The sequence below is a fragment of the Rhinolophus sinicus genome, chromosome 3 (assembly GCF_057876585.1).
Source record: "Rhinolophus sinicus isolate RSI-liver-muscle chromosome 3, RSI-T2T, whole genome shotgun sequence".
NCBI lineage: Eukaryota > Metazoa > Chordata > Mammalia > Chiroptera > Rhinolophidae > Rhinolophus > Rhinolophus sinicus.
The window spans coordinates 194,091,074-194,105,312 of NC_142503.1; the positions used below are offsets into that span (position 1 = coordinate 194,091,074).

The window sequence follows — 14,239 nt, forward strand, 5'->3', positions numbered from 1 at the left end:
ACAGGGCCTGCTCTGGAATGTCACCCTCAACCAGTTACCCAGCTGCTGTGGCCCGGAAGCAAAAAACAGCAGCTGAAGTTCCATGGAGAGGCCTGGATCCTATCATCCCTGGGTTCGAGTCCCAAACAGCACTCACCAACTAGCTGGTGGCTTTCAGGCCAGCTGTTAACCCTCCCTGTGCTCAGGTTTTAGCGTCTAAAAACAAGATCATGATTCCCTAGCATGGACCTTTGGAAGGGCCCAGGGACATGTTACAGGCCCTCAGTTTATGTTCCTTCTGTCCGTTTGTCATCAGAACTGGAAGGAGGGCTGTGGGCCCGTGTCCCGGTTGCTGAGCTGAGAAGTGAGCATTCCTGAAAGGAAGTCCAGGACCCTTTGAGGAAACTAAGTTCCCTCTGTGTGATTACTGTCCCCAGTCTGGACAAGGTGGTTGGGTACCAACCTGTGAGCAGCTGTGATGTTACCATGACAACCAAAAGGCCCAAGTGCTGGGGATGCTGAATCAGCTGACTATTCAGACGGCTCTGGGTACTTTGCCATAAGATCTGTTTTCAGACCTTGAGATGTTTTTTTTTGTTTGTTTCAATTGGCAATAATTGTGCCTCAGATAAACCTCATTGGCTATGATACTGCCACGGTGCAAAGCTGAGCTTTTGATTTTTAATTTTCTCTTAAAAACCAATTCCCCCTTCGTATTACTTTGACAGATAGAAGGCATTTCTCTTGTAATTGGAACCAAGGGAGGAACGATGGCTGGAGTAAGTCTTTGAAATCTGGCCCTCTGCTGGAGGCGCCATGGGTTCTCTCAACCAGAAGATGGGAGCCACCTGTGGCTATGTCCTCGAACTTTCCCTTTCAAGGCCTCAGTGGTCTGCTAGACAAAGTGGGGCCAACCTGGAAAAGCTCAGAGAGATTCTCTTTCCAGGATTTGTACCCAGGAGTTCCTCGTGTCCCAGAAGACATTTAAGCAAATATGAATTTCCTGGGCTGAATCCCAACACAAAGCAGGTGGGCCTACAAGTGTCTCAGGAATGGAAGGGACATCTGCAATTCCTTGGGAAGGGGGAGGGACTCGCAGGTCTCAGGGACCCTGTCAACTGGTGAGGCAGGTGGTGGGCAGAGGTGGAATGTCATGCTCACACTTCAGCGATGAACTCCTCCAAGTTCTGCTGACTGAGCATGAGACCAAGACATGGAGGGTCAAGATGACTGAGGCAGAGACATCTAAGGGCCACCACAATCCCCTCTACCCTTCTTTCTTACTAAAAGAACCCCATTTTGTTGGGGGGCATGTTCCCAGACTCCTTGCAGATGTAGGGGACCCATGGGACACAGTCATGGCCAATGAGATGACAACAGAAGTCCGGGTGGCACTTCTGGGAAAGCTCCTGAAAAGGAGGGCAGGCTCAGCTAGCTCATCCCCTTCTTCCTACCTGGGAATCCAGATGAAAAATCGGAGGTAGAGCTAGCATCTAGGGCCATGAGGTGACCACGAGGTAAAGGAGTGAGAGATGCAGAAATCTGGGCCCTGAGGAAACGACACCAACAACTACTAAGCTCTAGACGTCCCAGGAGAAGGGAAAACAAAGTCCCTCATTTGTTTAAGTCACAGTTGGTGGGATTCTGATATTTGTGGCTGAACCTAGGGATTTCCCCTCCAGACAGAAGCCCACCAGCATCTTCCTAGACAACCTAACATTTCAGGTCGCACAGGTGTTTCCAGGACTAATTTCTCCTTTTACCAATGGTTGGGGGGAGGGTGGCAGGGAACTCACCAAAGCTGTTAACAGCAGAGCTCCATCTCCACCCTGAGCACTGAGCAGTGTCACTCTGTCATCTGATGGGTACAGAGATCTATCCCCGCTTCTAGAACTAACTCGCTGAATCCACTGGGTGAATAGGTGCTGTTGGGACCTCAGTTTCCTCTCCTGTAAAATGGGCACAAGTTGGAACAAGGCAGTCTATAATAGCCATTTTTAACAGCCTGAAAACCCCAGTAATTTAGCATTTCCTACTCCATTTTACTTCCCCTAAAAGTCCTATCTGGTAATTCATTCCAGCGCCAGCTTTTGGGGTCAGCTTTTGGTCTCACCCAGGTACTAGACTAAGGAAAATGCTTTTGAGTTAAGAATATCATAATTTTAAAATTAAAAAAAGAACAGGCCAGAAATGAGTTTTCTGACAGTAGTAGTATCAGGTACAAGGATGTCACACAGGTTTTTCGCACATGACAAATGTGATTGATTGGCAATAACTGCCTGGAGTGGTTTTGAGAACTGTGAGGCCCATTCTGAATGGACAGAGGGAGGGGAAGAGCTCGGTGATCAGTTAGTGATGTCTGCCATGGATGCAGTCAGGTGAGTACATGTCCACATAGCTCACAGACTCACCGTCTCTCCTCTGTTGCTGACCCAGACTGGTGACAATCAGATTAGGATGAGGGGGCACGAGGAGCCCCCACTGGAGTAGCTGAGTTCCCATGAGAGAGGGAATTAGGGCATGATCCCGACTGTGCCAGGGACCCGAGAGCCGAGAGGCTAGCTCAAGGTTACTGTCCTGCAGCCAGTGAGACATTGCGATAACATACTTCAAAGTAAGCCACTGGTGTCTCAGGATTCACAGAGCAGGCAGGGACTTCAGGAACAGCCTCCCTCCAGCTCTGGGGGTCTGGGGGGGGGGGTAACAGTAGGCAGGAGATGGAGAGGGCCAAGAGGTTATGCTAATCCACGGCCAAACTAATCTCTCGAATGTACACTATCAAAGCAGAGACTCTCCAGTGGGGAAAAGTAGGTTCTCAGTTTGGTATTAAATTTCCAACCACAAATTTTTATCATGAACCATGACTGCAGACTAATAATTGTGCTAGTAATAGAAATAACAATAAACTTGTCGCATTTGAGGGCTGGCACCCAGTGTGCGGGGAGCAATACACCAGGGAGCCCTCTGTTGGCAAACACGGCTCACGTTCAGACTCTGACTGTCATTCTCCCTGTCCCCCCCCCCCCCCCAGCCGACTGCAAAGGGTCCCTAGCTTCCTTCTGCTGAAGCAGCTCAGGAATAAGCATCCTGATTCCTGCTCCCTGCTGGGAACTCTACCCAGCTGCCCCAGGCAGAGATTGCCAGGGGCGAGAGATGGAAGTGGGGTCACCCAGGACCAATTTTCTCTGTATCCAGGAGGGGAGCTAGATGTCAGCACACACACTCGCTGCATGCAATTCAACAAACCACAACTGAAGTTCCCGCCCTGTGCTAGGCACTGGGGTTACAATGCCAGCGGCGGTGACTTAGGACCTCACAGGACAGAGGGGTGCTCAACTCCCAGCTGAGCATGAGAAGTGACAGATGTGAAAATGACTGCAGCAACCCTTGGTGGTGACTCTCCAGAGCGGAGGGCCAGCCCCACGGGAAGCTGATGTGGAAGGCTTGCCGGCAGGCAGGGCTGCTTGCTCATGAAACCCATGCCCGGAGCCTGCAGCAGCTGCGCCCTGGTAGAACCCTCCTCCCAGCACGGGCTTCGGGAGGCAGACAAATGTGGGTCCAAATCCCACTTCTGCAGGGGCAAGTGTCTTTATCTTTAAGCCGCAGCTTTCTCATCTCAACAATGGAAGACAAGGAATACCAAACCATGAGAGTTGCTGTGGGCATTAAATCAAATACGACTCGCAAAGTGCCTTCCAAGGGGCCAGGCAGCCGCAGCGCCAAAGAGAAGGCATTCTTTGTTTCTGCTGTGCTCGCTCCCTCTGGCCAGGCCCTGGGAGCCTCCTGGTCTCCTCTGCCACCCACACTCGCCCATCCCACCCCTCCCATCTTTTCTTTATAAACACCCTCCGGGTCCCACGTGTGTCCTTCTGCACTCAGAGATCAGACTCAGAAAAATGGGCAGGGGAGTGGGAGACAGCTAAGCAGGGTAACCAGCCGCTTTAACCATGCTCACTTGCGTCTCTCCTCATCCTTCTCATCCTCCTGCCGCCTCCTCTTCCTACTTCCCTCCTCTCTCTGTCTCTCATGCTCTCTCAGTCTCTGTCTATGTCTGTCTCTCTGTCTTACACACACACACACACACACACACACACAGTGATATGCACATTTCTTACCACCTCTCTCACACTTGGGGACAGAGGACAAATAAACACACGCAGGTCCCACCACGGCACCTTTCTCAAATGGCACTTTAAAGCTCTTTGCGGCTCTTGTTCAGGAAGCTGGAAAGTCATGAAAATCATAATTGTCTGCACGCACTTTAAGCAAAAGAGATGACACTTGAAAAGCACCAGTAAATGGTTGTTATATCATATTACAACTGTATTTGTATGAAAGTAATGAAAATATCAGTTCTTTTTTTAAAAAAAGCTATGCAAACGGACTCTATGGCATCATTATCAAAGTTTAAAAATCTATTTAGACCTTGCCACCTGCCAGCCCACAGATTACAATTTCTCCCTTCCCACCACCTGACACAACTGCAGTCAAGGTGAACGGCTGTATCCTTTTGCAGTTACTGATGGGCTCCTGCTGTGTTCTCCAGTGAGCAGGGAAAGGTGATGACGGGATCGGCTGTGGCCTTGCCACGTCTTGCTGTGCGCTATGGGTAAGTTACTTGCCCTCTCTGGGCCTCAGCCTTCTCACCTATGAAGCGGAAGGGTAGGACAGAGACATTCGAAGGCCCCTGCCGCAGCTCTGGCTTTCTAGGGCTGGACCCACACAACCCAGTGAGCATCTCGGCCTCACTGCCTGGACCCGAGGTCTTGGTTCACGCAGTCCCTGATTTTCCAGTAATGTGGTCGCCAGCAGGGTATGGCCTTGTGGCTTGGTTTCTAAATGTCTGGGAAAAGGTGTGCTTTCTGAGTCAGTGCCAAGTGCTCTTCTCAGCAACACCATTTTCCTACCCTGTGAATGTCCAGTTCCCTTTGATTCCTGGGAGGCCTAGGTCCCCTCCTTGAGAGCTGTGCTGAGGCAGGGCCTGCACTAGAAAGGGAGGGGAGGGTGTGTGCGAGAAAAGGGGAGGGGCATGGTGCTGGGGTTAGGGTCCTCTGGGGTCAGGGCCTCTGGGGTCAGGGCCTTCCGGGGTCAGGGCCCTCTGGAGTCCTAGTTTTCTCCCTGCTTAAAGGGCCTTTCTGTGTCTATAACACTTTATGTTTCCAAAGGCCTGAGGAACGCCTCTTGGTCTTCTATTTGTAGCTGAAAAGACAAAAATCGATTTATAAAGAGTAGGCACTAAGCATTTTTTAAAAGGAAAACTTAGTGTTGATTTAGGGAAAACATGATCCAGTTATAAAGCACTATCCAGTTATCGGAACCACTCCAGAATTCCCTGGGGAGGCAGGGACGTGTTTCCAGCCTCCAGGCCCCAGCACGGAATCCGCCCGACCCTTCCAGCAGGTGCATAGAGGCCGACCGCCTATCCAGGCCGGACAGGGCCTGGCTCCCTTGTGGGGGCACGTGCAGGACATCCCTGGCCCAGAGGACCTGCCTCTGTCCAAAGTCCTCCTGGGAGGAGGAGGACGAGCCGTTTGGATGGTCCCAGCTCCAAGGCCGATCTCGTGTCTCTGTCTTGGACCCTCCCCCCTGGTCCTCGGTGTGGCAGGTGCTCCCCATCTGTCCCTTCACCTTGAGTTGAGGATGACAAACTCAGCCCAAGAGTGACAGAGGTGACGCATCTTCTCCGGCACTGTCAGGTGGGTGCTGCCCACAGAGTGTGCTCGCCACTCTGCACGGAGACCTTCACACTAAAGTCTCTCTCCTGCTTTCTCCCCGAGCAGAATGCACGGCGCTCAGTCTCACCACTTCCTGAGGACTCGGCACAGCCATGGTCACTCCTCATTGGTGTGTGCTATCGGGGGCTCCTGCACACAGTACCCCCATTCTGCTGTCCTTTTCAGTTCTTTCTGGGCCTGCTCTGTGTGGTTCTTTCCTTCCCCTGATGTCACTCTATCACTTGTCACTTTTCATTGCTGTCACTGGGCCTGCCTTTGATCATCACCATTTCTGCTTCTAACCCATAGCATCTAATCTGCTATTGTTTTAAAAACTAGACAAGCATGTTTGTTCCCACTATGCCTAAAACAAGAGTCACTAGACACTGAATGAGGACCTGGGGTGCTCTTCTGTGTTGACAACTCAAAGGCCTTTTCACTAACATCTGGGCTGGGTGTTGTCCTCTGGAGAAGAGGCTGCCGTACAAGTGACATGTTACTGTTCCCGCTTTCCAGGGCTGACTGCAGACCAAGGCCACAAAAATCCCCAACTACAAACAGACGCCATATATCAAACTTTCTATACACACTGAGCATTTTCATACAGAGCGCATAAAAATTCTATACATTACTCCCTGGTCACACATAGTACACATTTAGTATAAATAGACGAAGACAACACTGTATAAAAAGTAGTTTTGTGCTGGGAACATTGGTACAGTATTTATACTGGTGCAGCTGTGCCATCCAGCCAATCCCTGTTTCCCGTTTCCCGGGAGTCCTCAGGAGGAGCCCCGGGCTGATGGAAGGTCGGAGAAGAAAGTCACCTGTGACACCCGGTGGGCTAGGTGGGCGGGGGGCCATCGTAGCGGAGCATGAGCATGAAGGAACGGGCGAAGTTGTTGGCCAGGGTGCAGCTGCGATCTTCTTCCCCCACGGGGAGCAGGAAGAGCAGCAGCAGGAAGAGCAGCAGCAGCAGCTGCAGGGGGAGCGCCGCGCAGCACACCTTCTGGGAAAGGGAGCGAGGCCCTCGCCACCGCTGAGTCTGCGGAACCAAAGCAGAATATGAGTCGGAGGCGGGGGCGGGGCGAGTAGGGGCGGGGCGAGTAGAGTAGGGGCGGGGCGAGTAGAGTAGGGGCGGGGCGAGGAGGACGCCTGGAGCAGCCCAGGTTCTGGGCTGGTGATCTGACCTCCCAGATCTGTTTTCCCATCTGTGAAGTTTTGCCAAAAACACATATTTCTGTAGTTTACTCAAGCCATTCAAGGCATGAAAGGAAGGAAAAAATATAAAGTTCTGTACAGGCTCTGCTAGTTATTCCAGATATCTTTGCCTGGTTCTACCAGTCCTCAATGTAAATCTTGAGAAGGTCACTCAACTTCTCTACACTTGAAATTTCTCATCTGTAAATAGGGGTAGTGATGGTACTTGCCTGACAAAAGTTGTTGTGAGGAATAAATGAGACAGCGCCTGGTGCAGAGTAGGTACTCAAAACCGCTGTCATTATTATTGGGCACCATTAATACCGTCATCATCTAAATCACAGCCACCACCACCATCATCATCACCACCACCATGTTCTTCACCATCACTTTCCCCTCCTCCTGCTCCTTCATCACATTCTTCATCATGAACCCTGTCAATAATACCTGAAGGTCAGACTCACAAGTCCAAATGCCTAGTGGACTTCTTTGCTACAATGTCCATGAAACCTGAAAGTGGCAAAAGGCACTTTCTAAATTCTAGAGGGACTAACTGGGTTGCAGCTTCATGGGAGAGCAGGGCCAAGAGCTGGCTGCTCAGGAAAGTGGAGGCCCCCACAGTCACAATGCAGCATGGTGCCGGGCAGGGCCCAGCTCTTAGAAACCCGACTGACTATGCTCCAATGCAGATTCTCTCACACACTAGCTATGTGATCCTGGGCAAGTCCATAACCTCTCTGAGCCTCAGTTTCCTTCTCTGCAAAATGGGAATAAAACACCTACCTCCCATATGCCAGGTTGTGGTGAGGACTCAAACCAAAGTATATTCACACCAATTAAAAAGTAACTAAGGTCTTATTAATAGTACTATTATTGTAGAATGTTTCTGCTGGCTCCCCGCAGAACCAAAGGTTCCCCCTCCAGAGCACCAAAAGGAAGTCGTGATGATGATGATGATGATGGGAATAGGGATGATGGTGATGAGGCAACATTGCTAAATGCAGGTGTTCCTGGGAGGTTCTGACCTGGGTCCTTCAGTCTCTCTACTTCTCATTCCTGAGTCATCTCACCCATTCTCCCGCCCCAACTATCTCCTCTAGGTTGATAACACTTGCCTATGCCTCCAGCCTCAGATGTTCTCACTCAAAGTCCCTAGATATTGATTTTGTAAAAATAGACTTCTTAGAACCCACACAATGGAGAAACACCGCTGGCTACATTTATTTCAGCAGCGGCTTCAGGAGTAGGGGGGCTGAGCTGTCTGAGCATGAGTTCCCAGAGGAGGCGGCTCTTCCCACAGCCGCGAGCCTGGCGCAGACCCTCCCGCCCACCCACTCGGCTCACTAGGGCTGCCTCAGTCCATGGGGGTCTAACTTGACTCCTTGACATTTCATGTTGACTTTGTCTGATTCCAAGAGGCAGTGGGAAGAGGGTGAGACAACATGTTGCAGGCCCTCCCTCGCCTGGGTTTACACCACAAATAAAAGCCTGTAAGTAATGGTCTCCCAAGTGGAGAATCTATTTACAAGTGTTCTGTTTCTGTTTGCTCCTCCATTCTCAGAGCTAACACTCTGCTGATTGAAGTGAGGAGTTGTGTCTTGGCTATGATCCTCTGGAGAAAACAGTTTTGAAGGTCTAAAGTGTGTTTGCATTAAGAAGTGTTGACAAGGGGTGGTCTTTTTCAAAGGACTCCCCCTGCCTGCCCAGTGGCTATTTACTTAGAGGTCACATCCCCACATTGAGGGACATGAATTCTAAAATGTTCACATTTTAATATGAATCTCAAGTACTCAGAAAATACACACACACACACACACACACACACTCGCAAATAGGCATGAACTACCTTCTAAGAAGCCAACAAGGAAATTGGCACTCTCCACTCTTCCCAGATGGGGGAGAGGGGGGGGGCTTCTATGTGCCTCAGTTTCCCCACAGAAAGTACTACCTGTGTTGTACCTAGTTCGAACCACCCAAAATGAGAAGGGGCTTGCTCTAGAAGTGCTAAGCTCCCCATCCCCTAGAGTATGGAAGCAGAGGATTTATAGCACATGATGTTTGGGACAGAGCAGGAGACGCTGTGTAGGGTAAATTACAGGCTTGAAAGTCCTGCAAGCTCTCACACAAACCTGAGACGCTAGAGTTTTGAGTTCAGGAAGACGAGTGTGTATCACAGTAAATGTGACCTATCTTCTGCCACTGATGAGAGGGGATGTTGGGGGAAAGAAAAGGTTTGGAATCCTGGGTTCTAACCCTGGTTCTGTGTGACCTAGGACAGGCCTCTTAACTTCTCTGAGGCTCAGTTCCTTCCCCTGTTGGGGAGAGGGGAGAATGATGCCTGCCTACCAACGTTATAAGGACGATGAGGCAGTGCATGTGTGCTTCACATGCATAGTCAAGGCTAAATAAATGCTCAGTCCCTTCCTCCTCTAACTGATGGACACTGGGACAGACGGGCAGCTCCTATTAGCCCCACAAGCGTCCCCCTCCACCAGATGCCAGCGACCATGTACCATCAACCTCCCCGGCCTTATCAGAGAGAAAAGCTCCGCCCTCTTTAAATGCCATCGCTTGGCTTCTAAAGGACTTCCCATCCCCCAGCCACAGGACCTTTGCACAGGCGATCCCTTCTGTCTGAAATACTCACTTCCCTCCTTCTTCCAATGCACCTGCTTAGCTCCTACTGATCATTCTCATCTCAGCTGTGAGTGGCTTTCTCAGGGAGACGTCCCAGGCCTCTAGACCCAAACAAACCCCATCACACCTTCTCATGGCCCCCCAACCTTTCCTTTGGGTTCCTGATCCAAGTCTGCATCCCCCTTGACACGCTGGACGTAGGGTCCACATAAATATTCACGGAAGGACTGAAATAATGAATAAAAGCTCCTCCCCATCCTGTGCATCTGTCTGCTCCTCCTCCGGGGCCCGTGGAGTGACCATGCAGACTGACCACTGCCCGTCGACTGTTCTCAGTGCCCAGGTGGTGCCCAGGACATCTGGGCTCCACTCGTCAATGAACACACTGAACACGCCCCTCCCCCACCCAGGCCCTGCACTCAGGGCTCCTCCTCACTCATGGCTTCCTGACTCCTGCACAGCTCCATGACATGGGTCTCCCTGTCCCCATTTCACAGAGGAAGAAACTGAGCCTGCGGCAAAGCGACCAACCCAGGGGCGGCAGACAGGCTCAAATCACCAGTATCGCTCCACTGCCCAGGTTCTGTCCACCACCCCCCGCAGCGTTTCTCATAAGAAACAATTAAACAACAACAAAAGTCACCCTGGAGCTCTGCTGTCCGTCAGCCCGAACTGTTGAAGCTGGTCACATCCTGACCCGGGTCCCAGTGAGGACACGATGCTGCATCACTGCTGGGACTCTCAGGGGCTTTCCTGGGAACTGGTTGGGTATCATTCTCTACCACAAAGAAGCTTCCAGGCTGGCACCAAGAGCTCAAGGTGATGGGCAGGGACCAGCTTTTCTCTACCGATTCAAGACGGGCCAGCCCCAATGCCCCTCATTCAACTCTCACTTAGCAATTAGTTCAGTCCCTGGAGATCCCTCTGACAGACTGCTAAGCCAGGTGCTGGCCGGCTTCCTCTCCTTGGGTTTCCTCCAGACAATCTCCAGAATTGGGGCCCACTGCATTTGCCCGACTGCTCCATGGAGTCTTCTGGCATCCACAGTTGCCCAGGCCAGGCCCTGCCCACAATGCCTTTGATATCTTCTTCCTAAGTTCTCGGCGCTGAAGCTCTGAGTTACAGCCCAAGATGCACCTCCCATGAGAGCTCAGAGGCTCTGGAGAAGTCCCACCCAGGGACAGGGTGGCAGTGGCTGGGCTGGGGCCAGGTTCATTCTATCTCCTCACTGGGGTGGCTCTGCACACGATAGTCAGGCCACAGAACTGTATTTTTCCAGAGCCACAGAGATGAAACCATCTGAGCTGGCCTTTTGGAGATGGTTTAGTTAATTCGTGGGATGTACCTCTGGATGAAGGGATCGGAGTGAGGGGAGACTTTGTCATTACTCAAGGAGGAACGGAGCCTCACTGGATCAGATGTATGGGCAGAAGTTTGCCTTCCTTTCCCTTCCTCCCCTCCCCTTCCCTTCCCTCCCCTCCCCTTCCCTTCCCTTCCCTTCCCTTCCCTGTCCTTCCCTTCCCTTCCTTTCTTTTCTCTTCCTTCCTCTATCTTTCCTCATCTGAGACCATCCATGACCAGGCTCTGAGCCTGGGACCAGAACCAAGGTCAGTGAGGACCCAAGATGACCCAGAGGCATCCAGCTTGGGAAACTGGGTGGTCATGATGCTTTTCCCTGAGGTGGGGGCACTGAGGATTGACTGGGGAATGTAATGAGGTCAGCTGCTGAGTCTGAGGGGTCTGTGGGACTCCCAAGTAGACGTCCAGCAGGCTGTTGGACCTTTGGGACTGAAGTTAGAATGAGAGATGGACCAGAGACAGTGAGAGGCGTAGAGTCCGAGGACAAAGCCACGGTGGTGGAAAGAATTGCCAGGGAGAGAATGATTCGTGCGAGGACAAGAAGCCCTAGAGACCCTGAGGATACAACCATTTAAGAAAGAGGCACTGCATGTCCAGTGTCCCCGAGCAGAGCCACACAGAGCACTTATTAGTTACAAGAGAAATAAGAGCTTTACAGGGGAGAAATCTGGCAGCCACCACCTTAATCACGTGATCAGAGTAGCGTCACTCATGCTGGGGGGCATGTTGATATCGTGGGTCTCCCAATAAGATGCACTGAGAGGACACGGCATCACTTCTGGGACATTCCAGCCAGGAAGACTCAGCCCAATTCCAATCACTAGGAAACATCGGGAAAATCCAACTTGAGGAAAATCCAACTTTGGATGTTCTACAAAATGTTATGGCCTGTATTCAAGAAGGTCAAGTACAACTGGGGAATCATTTCAGCTTGGAGGAAACTAAAGAGAAGTCATAACTGAATACAATGTGTGATCCTGGACTAATGGAAAAAACAATCTATAAAAATGACTGTAGGGATCAAATATATGGTGATGGAAGGAGAACTGACTCTGGGTGATGAACACACAATGGGATTTATAGATGATGTAATACAGAATTGTACACCTGAAATCTATGTAATTTTACTAACAATTGTCACCCCAATAAATTTAATAAAAAAAAAAGGAAAAAAAAAACTATTACTGCTCTAGGAAAAAAAAAAACTGACTGTAAACGGTACATCCATACAATGGACTATTATTATTCAGTGATACAAAGAAATAAGATATCTAGCCACAAAAAGTCATGAAGGAAACTTAAACGCAAATTGCTAAGGGAAAGAAGTAACAAGACCATGGTTGCCAGGGGCTCTGGGGCAGGGGAGAGGGATGACAGGTGAAGCGCGGAGCATGCTGAGGGCAGTGAAATTCTCTGTATGATACTGTAATGGGAGACACATTATATTAGACCTTTGTCACTGCCCATAGAATGTGCACCAAGAGTGAACTCTAATGTAAACTATGGGCTCTCGTTGATAATGATGTGTCAATACTGGTTCATCAACTGTAACCCATGTACCATGCTAATGCAAGACTTTAGTAATAGGAGAACCATGGAAAAGAGGTGAGAAAAGGGGGCATGTGGGAACTTTCTGTATGACCTACTCAATTTTTTTCTAAACCTGAAACTGCTCAAAAAAATAAAGTGTATTAAAAAATAAAGTGTATTTTTTAAAAGACTACCGAGACAGTTTTAAAATTTGGAATATGGACTATGGATTAAGTAATAGTATTTTACCAACACTGAATCTTATCAACACTGATTCTGATAACTGAAAACAAAACAAAAACACACAAAAAAAAACAAAGAGATAGGCACCCATGATGGTGTCTGAGCAACCGGAGGGGCGGCCAGATGGCTCAGTTGGTTAGAGCGCGAGCTCTCAACAACAAGGTTGCTGGTTCAATTCCCACATGGGATGGTGGGCTGTGCCCCCTGCAACTAAAGATTGAAAACAGTGACTGGACTTGGAGCTGAGCTGCGCCCTCCACAACTAGATTGAAGGACAATGACTTGGAGCTGATGGGCCCTGGAGAAGCACACTGCTCCCCAATATTCCCCAATAAAAAAATAAAGATATTTTTAAAAAACAACAAAACTTGATGTCCAAGGTGTTAGCATTGACTCTTTCATAAATCGGTGATGGTCGGTGATGGCCAGTCACTTCTGGGCTTCTGGGTAGGGGGATAGACAGGGCTTCAGGGATGACGTAGCCCATGGTGGGAGGCCTGTTGCTGGCTCTCCCTTTTTGACAGTTAGAGACAGCACAGCTCCAGCAAGGCCCAGGACTTTGACCAAGGAAGAGCCAAATTGGACCAGTCCCTAAAGCTGGACCGTGACTCACAGGGGGATAAAGTCAAGTTACGTTCCTTCTGCCCCACTCTGATCTGGCCCATTGCCACATATGGAGAAAGTGCCAAGAGGCCCCTCTCCTCGCACTAAAAAGGAGAAGGTGGTTATGAGCATCAACGACCTGACACGTGAGCTTTCCAGCACTGTGCCTAGTACACAGCAGGGATTTTTTTTAAAAATCATAGTGAGTGGGAGAGAAAGTAAATATTTAACATGAAAAACTCACTAATGCTTTGAGATTTGGTATTAGAGTATTGCATCCACTCTAAGATGCTGGTTTGTAAGCTGCACCATTGTTTTACATATCACTAAGGAAGAAAAGAACCCAACAACCAAGACGGAGCGTCTGACTAGAGACCCCACATCAAGCTGAGGGCAGCAAGGGGTTGCACCTTTAGTGTCAAAGGAGAAAAGGACTAGTCCTGCCTCACAGAAAGGAGCGGCAAGGAAGTCTGACGTCCTGTCTTGGCATTGGGTGAAGGGCTGGCAACAGAACTCTTCCCTGAGAGTTTGAACCACAGGCTGGAGCTCTCAGAGGTTGGCCGTCTAAATTCCCACAATCAATGTGGTCCAAAGGAAAACAAAACAAAACATACCCCACAAGCAGAGATTTTAATGTACAGAAATCTCAGGTGGATGGTGTCCTGCGTGGTGGAAAGAAGCCAATCCATACCCTCACCGGAAGTACTCGGTTATAATAAGACACCCCAACTCCAGAGGTGTGAAAATGCGAAAAATGTGAGTCTTAAAACCTATGAAATACAGTCAAGTAAATCAAATGCCACTCTCGGCCATTCAGCATGAGAAGCTACATCCCAGAGGCCATAGTATGCAATGCATGGGACGTGTTTGCTCCCTACTCCTGCAAACCGGCACACAGGCCCTGCCCTAGCTCACCCAGGCAAACGAAAACGTTGGCAAATCTGTCTGTCAGCTGACGGTTTGTCTCAGGTAGG

General features: G+C 49.9%; 1 protein-coding gene and 1 pseudogene across 2 annotated transcripts in view; both read right to left on the reverse strand.

Annotated features, from left to right (window-relative positions):
- Positions 1-515: 515 nt before the first annotated feature.
- On the reverse strand, positions 516-647 carry LOC141570965 (U4 spliceosomal RNA; annotated as a pseudogene).
- Positions 648-4,153: 3,506 nt separating this feature from the next.
- The window catches only part of SYNE3 (spectrin repeat containing nuclear envelope family member 3), an 88,891-nt gene continuing 78,805 nt past the window's right edge, over positions 4,154-14,239 (reverse strand). For both annotated transcript variants that reach the window (XM_019746262.3, XM_074326975.2), the window contains exon 18: positions 4,154-6,738. In XM_019746262.3, coding sequence (XP_019601821.3) covers positions 6,538-6,738 — 201 coding nt within the window. In that variant the 3' untranslated portion in view covers positions 4,154-6,537. The remainder of the gene's footprint in view (positions 6,739-14,239) is intronic.